Below are 6367 nucleotides of genomic sequence, written 5' to 3'. Positions count from 1 at the left end.
AATTCAAAGTCGTCGTCATCACACGACTAAGTCTAATTTTTTTCAAGTTGGAAATTTAAGAGAACTGTAAAACATCAATCTCGTGTTGAAGTCTTCTTTACTTGACGTTTATGGGTCAACTTGTGTTTTGAACACACAATTTTGAGAAAAATAAACTAATAAATTTAATGATAAAAATTAAAAATAAATTATAAAAATGCTATGGGCTATGATCTAACACCAAAGTTTCATGGACTTTTGTTGTGTAAAGGCTAATATGCCATTACCCCAATGCAGTTTCTATTTTCATTGTAAACCCGTCCTTGCTGTAGGTATATCTCCTATTGGGCTGTTCATCGCATCATATAATTTGTAATATGCATTCCTGGCCACTTTCATAAGCCCAACCGTTAACCTTTGTACTGATGGGCTTAAGCTAGAAGGCATAAGGGCCTCATTTTGAATTATGACCAGCCTGACAATCTTTGTATTCGATTTTACAAAGTCCAAGAGAAACGGGTAAGTCCTTAAATTTGCAGTTATACACATTTTGACAATATCGGTTTTACATTAAATTTAGTTTGAAAATTAAAAGAAAAAATGTTTACCAATAGCTAATACCTAACGTTCAAAAAAACTTGCCATTCAATTCCCCGCCAATCACTAACGAAACGGTTGGTTGTTGCATCCCGAAACCTACTAGTCTTCTCTACTCTGCCTTGTCCCCCTCAGATCCATTGCCTCTTGCTGCATTTCTCCTTGTGGTGGTCCAAAGAGCAACCATGTATAGACCAGGGCTCTTCCCAGCTTCCAGCTATACTCAACATCAACGGTGGCAAGAGACTTGTGCACGATTGCTAGCTCCTCTGACTATATGGATATGTGGCATGTAATTCTTTCACATGTTTTTGTAATTGTCCACTTCACTGACCCTTAGTCTGAAACAAACCTTTTCTTTTTCTTTCGGTGTTTGCAGTGTCAGTAATCCTCCGATATGGCTACTATGGGGATTGTCATATGGTGCTTGGACCAAGCTCTTCTCGATTGATGAAAGCTAGCTCTGTGTTTGTAAAACAGGTTGAAGTAAGAGATGAAAATGGGAAAGGGGTTCTTCTTTATGGGTTTTCCGAGAAGCCAGAATTAAGCAAGGAAACAAATTGGAACGCTTCGAATTATTTGATTGTTAGATCATATGGTCGAAAGGTAACAAAAAGCTTCTGCAAAGCTTTCTAAAATTTTCTAACAAAGTACATTATTTTGATCAGATCGGAAATTAAATTTCAGGGATACTCTTTGTGGTTAAACAAGGGTTCTAGGATTTACATAAGATGGGCAACTCAAACCAGCAGATTAGACAAAATTGAAGTGACTCTGATAAAAGGTGGGTTATCTCGGTTTAACTTTATTTTGAGTTCAGTTTAGTCCCTGAGGAATGCCCATGTTTCTACAGGAGAAAGAAAACGAGAAACATTGCTGCCAAAAATGACGGTTTCATTTGATGCCCTTTTCCTGAATGAACAAGTGATTGGTAAACCCATCCTTTTTACTTTTTCTTTCAGGACACTTATCTGCTGTTTATGGTTTGGTTTTTCAATTGATAATTGAATAAAGCATTTTTTTAGGCATAGTAGTCACTTGAGTTATTAAAAAACGCGCCAGGTAGGGATCGAACCTACGACATTCTGCTTAGGAAACAGACGCTCTATCCACTGAGCTACAGGCGCTTCTTGTTAGATGTGTGAAAACTAATCTATTTATTGGTAGATAGAATTGTTTTCCTTCACCAAGTTGACCTACCTTCAGCGTTTGACTGGGATGGTGAGACGATGGGGCTCTGCAAAGAAGCCTGTTTGATCTATCTCAGGATTTTTGCTTTATCTTAGCAAATGCCAAAGATTTTGTATGCTAGGTCTTAGGTTTAACAGCGAATTTTTATTCCCAACTAACATTTGAATGGAGCAGCAGCTACTCCTTTTCAAATGCTCACGTCTATTGGTATTAATTACTTTGTGTTTCACATTTTCAGTCCAAGTTTAGTTGTTATGTTCTACTTTTGGAATTTCATAGAAGAAACAAAGGAATGCTAAACTGAGATCCAGAACCAGCATTAACCAGAAAGGACTCTAACAATAGAAGTAATTTTATGAACATGGATTGCAAAACTATGAAAATGCAATAATGCTGCAACATTCTTGTAGAAGAGTTTCAGATAGATCAGGGTGTTGATCGTACCAAGAAAACAAAACATAGACAACTGTTGTCTGTTGATCAAATAGTTCTGAACAAATTTTTCTATATTTACTCAGGTAAAGAAGCGGAATACTCCATTGAGGAAGATGACAAGTACTATGTAGGTGTGATTAACTCGAATCCTAGAAGCATAATAATGACATTTGGTTTAAATGTTACATCGAAGGTGTATGATGTAACAAAAGCCAGTAACATGTGTTCATCACTAAATGGATCATGCCGGCTCAAAATTCAGTTTCCTGACACTCAGTATGTCATAGTTTCAACACCTGACAATGTAAGGTCTCAACCCTTTTGTAATTCAATTAACTTCTACAAATTATTAACTAATTTCTCCTGAACTTTAGGCAATGAAATAAAATTTTCAGGGTGACATTGCTGGATGGTACATTGACCTATCTTTTGTTGCTCGTGTTGTTACTTACATTGCAATTTTAGGTACTATATTCAAATGCAGGCCTGAGACTTAGTTTGATGTTCTCTCTGTTTCCAAATTACTTTGAACTGCTATAGTACCCTAATAGTTTTGTCATCTGTAGGTATTTTCATCATTATCATTTTGCTGGTGCTGAAATACCTTGGGGCATATAATAGTGCGACAACAGTGGTTGAAACAGCAGCTCTGGAGATATCCTGGAGGACTGAGACTGACCCTATATTGCCAGAGAAGCCAGTTCGACTGACCTATGGAACGACTGCAGAGGAAGACAATGATGCTGAAACAGGATCATCTAGTAGCTCTTCAGAGGATTTATATGATGCAAAATTATGTGTAATATGCTATGATGATCAACGCAACTGCTTCTTTGTTCCTTGTGGCCACTGTGCCACTTGCTATGATTGTGCTCAAAGGTACAAAGTGGAAAAAATTCCTTCCTCTCTACAACGTAACTTTTTAAAAACTTTTACTCGCAAAACTTTTGCAGGATTATGGAGGAGGATAACAAGATGTGTCCAATATGTCGAAGACTCATTCACAAAGTAAGAAGATTGTTTAGTCCCTAGGAGCTACTGAAATGGGATTGTAAATTCATGTCAGCATTGTCACTATGGAGAGTGGTGGAGTCTTGCCTATTGCAAACTGAGTGCCGTTTTGGTTTTTGTGCTGAGTGAGTCATTGCCCTTGATGCTAATCGTTCCTTAGAAAGTTCTTTTTTCTCAATCAAACAGCATGGAATAGTCTCCTTTCTCATTTCTTTATCACTTGGGAAAATGGCATAGTCTTGTATTGGTTAAATGAATATAGTGTGCTTGTGGCATCATTATTATCCATTTGTTCCTACAAAAGGTTGTGAAATAGACAAGAAGGTACTCATTTCCAGACTGGATTCAGACACCTACAGAGGACTTTGTAAACAGCTTCAACTTCATGTCCTTGTGTTTTTGGGAATAGAAAGTCACTAAAATAGATGACAATTTAATATGACACCAAAAATTTACTCACAAGTGGAGACTAGTCAAGGATATAGATTGAAGTCTTCGGAAGAAGTCTTCGGAAAGTAGACAAAGGGGAAGGCATTTTCCGTGTTCCAAGAAACATGTCATTTGCTTTGAACGACTTCTTCACTTTGTAGGCAAAAAGCCTTTGTACCCATGGTGAATGAAAATATTCGTTTGCTTTGCAGCACTAGTTGATTTGCTCACAAGATTACTGCAACTCGATCGTTTATCTTATTATCTTCAACAGTTTTACAAATCTGATGATTGCACTGAGTTGACTTGTGCACCATGATTCTTGTATTATTTTCGTCAAATTTGATATATATATATATATATATATGATAATTTGAAACACAATACGATAATATTATATGAAAATGATACGAATAAAAAATATAAAAATAATATAATAAAAATTTAAAAAAATTATAAATAAATTTAATAAAATTAAAAAAATTATATTTTATATTTTCAGATATAAATGTTAATATATTTTTTATATAAAATATAATAAAAATATAAAATTATATTAATAAAAATTATAATACATAATTTTTATATAAAATATAATATTTACTCGATACGAAAGACGCAAATCGCCATGATACCGCTGGACTAAACTATTATGATTTCGATAGCTAACAAAAAAAAAAAAAAATTTATAGCAACTGTCGGATGACATACATAAGGCAGGTGAAGCGATCTTCTAACGTTTTGTGAAAGGATGTATATTTTATTATTTTCGTTAGGCCCCCTTGAACCACGCACTTCTCCTTCTTTGAAAATTCAATGATGAAATTCGTATTTCTTGCCTTTCTATAATGTTTTCTGGGTGCGGCTTGGCCTCCGGCTGTTGTAAACTAAACCGGCTATACCTAGCAAAAAGAATTTTAACTAGGTAAAAGATATGGCAGTAAAGTCGTGGCTTTTAATATTTTGAGAAAGATCTATCTTAATTCTTATTATAAGATATTTAAATAATGATTATGATCATATTTTCGATCACATTATATTTATCATATTTTTAAATATAATAAAAATCATTATGATTATTAAAATCATCATTATCGTAATTTTTTTTTTAATTTTACATAATTTATTATAAAATATAATAATTATAATTATAATCATATAAATTTTTATTTAATGATTTTTAAAATAGTTTATGATATTATATTTTTTATTTTTTTATTTTAAATTTATTCACAATTTAAGTTAGATTATAATAAATAGAATATTTAATAATTACGTAAAAATAAAAATAAATTAATAAAAATTAATTTACTAGTAAAAGAATTGATAACAATATAAATATTAAAATAACAAAAAAATTTATTAAATTTCAAATAAAAATTATAAATTAACAAATAAAAAATCAAAATATAATATTTAATTTTAATTATTTTTCATTTAACTTATAGAAAAAAATTATTAAAATTTTTCATCTAAAATTCTTATATATATCATATTAAATTATTAATCTTTTATTTTTTTCAATTATAAAATTTCAATCCCTCAAATTAAATTTTATCTAAAAAAATTTTAAAAATTACAAAATTTTAAATTTATATTTTAATAAAATTAATTATAAAATTAAATAAAATTACCTATCCTCACCCTGTCGCCAATGCACTCCACCCTACCTCCAACACACCCCATTTCACCCAATCCTATCTCCCCTACCCACTACTGAGATAAGACCTAACACCATACTTCACTCTCCGATTTTCTTGCAAACAGTCTCTAAATTTTTTTCATTTTCCTATTCATCTTCAACATTTTTTATGACGTCGTTTCTTCAAATCAACTCAACCAACTCTTCCTTTTTTTTTTTTTTTTAATTTTTTTCTCATATACTATCGTCTCTTTCACTCAAATTCTCACAAACAAAAAAAATTAACATTATTCTATAAAAATTTTACAAAAAAAAATATAATTTAATTTCTTCTTACCTTATTTGATTTTGATTGTTGATTGAAAATTTGAGGTTGATTTGAATTTGAGTAATTGACGATTGAATGGTTGATAGTTGATACTATTTTTTAAAATTTTTAAGATAAATTTTGAAACTGAAAATATGATAATAAAATTAACAAACTGAGTTATCTTTTTTTTTTGTTTTTACTTTTACTTTTGCAATCTTAATTGTTTTTTTTTTTTATTTTTAAGAATTTTGACATATTGGGTTGAAACTCAAATTTTTTTTTTTAATTTATACTAATGGAAAAATGGGATAGTGGCAGCGGCAATAACAATCTGTTATTGTTGTTATTCTCTATTACTCTATTTTTCAACGGTCATTACATACCATTTTGAATGTAATTAAAAATTTTAACAACTTTTTTTTTTATAACAATAAGGGGTGATGATGTTACCATAATTTTGCTATCGTTATTCCGTTATAACATCGTTATTTGAATCTTTGCTTATTATATATACTAGATATTAGTACCATCAGGAATCAAATTTTGACACTTTTCATGGGATTTTGATGGTTTTATTATCTGCGTGTGAACTAGGAAGATGCAGTGTGTCTTAATCATCAATTAATGCAATCAATTTGGAAGTTGGAACCAAAAGTTTGTTTTTGCAACAAGAGCACTTAAGATGATTTATGGAATTAGCGAACATAATCTAAAGGCGGCAATGTCAAAGCATATTGTTTAGGCAAGTTTTCATTTGTTTGTCTCAAGGCTAG

At 31.3% G+C, this 6367-nt stretch overlaps 1 protein-coding gene and 1 non-coding gene across 3 annotated transcripts; one reads left to right on the top strand and one right to left on the bottom strand.

Annotated features, from left to right (window-relative positions):
• The first annotated feature begins 619 nt into the window (after positions 1 to 619).
• On the top strand, positions 620 to 3875 carry LOC111312571 (E3 ubiquitin-protein ligase APD2-like). 2 transcript variants are annotated; one of them, XM_022912961.2, is made up of 8 exons: positions 620 to 868; positions 956 to 1182; positions 1264 to 1360; positions 1430 to 1507; positions 2286 to 2506; positions 2598 to 2667; positions 2769 to 3081; positions 3156 to 3875. In XM_022912961.2, exons 2-8 carry the CDS (start codon positions 997 to 999, stop codon positions 3232 to 3234), a joined length of 1044 nt encoding a protein of 347 aa, XP_022768696.1. In that variant the 5' UTR covers positions 620 to 868; positions 956 to 996; the 3' UTR covers positions 3235 to 3875. The 2 variants fall into 2 exon arrangements, with proteins under 2 accessions (XP_022768696.1, XP_022768695.1); XM_022912960.2 differs by having other exon boundaries at positions 627 to 864.
• Positions 1631 to 1703, bottom strand: TRNAR-CCU (transfer RNA arginine (anticodon CCU)). Its single transcript has one exon. It is a non-coding gene; the product is annotated as a tRNA-Arg (tRNA).
• Positions 3876 to 6367: the final 2492 nt, after the last annotated feature.

The sequence above is a fragment of the Durio zibethinus genome, chromosome 1 (genome assembly GCF_047325235.1).
Source record: "Durio zibethinus cultivar Kanyao isolate XHJ-2024 chromosome 1, ASM4732523v1, whole genome shotgun sequence".
NCBI classification, from domain to species: domain Eukaryota; kingdom Viridiplantae; phylum Streptophyta; class Magnoliopsida; order Malvales; family Malvaceae; genus Durio; species Durio zibethinus.
The sequence above is the reverse complement of the archived record's forward strand: the minus strand, read 5'-3'. Positions and strand labels throughout refer to the sequence as shown.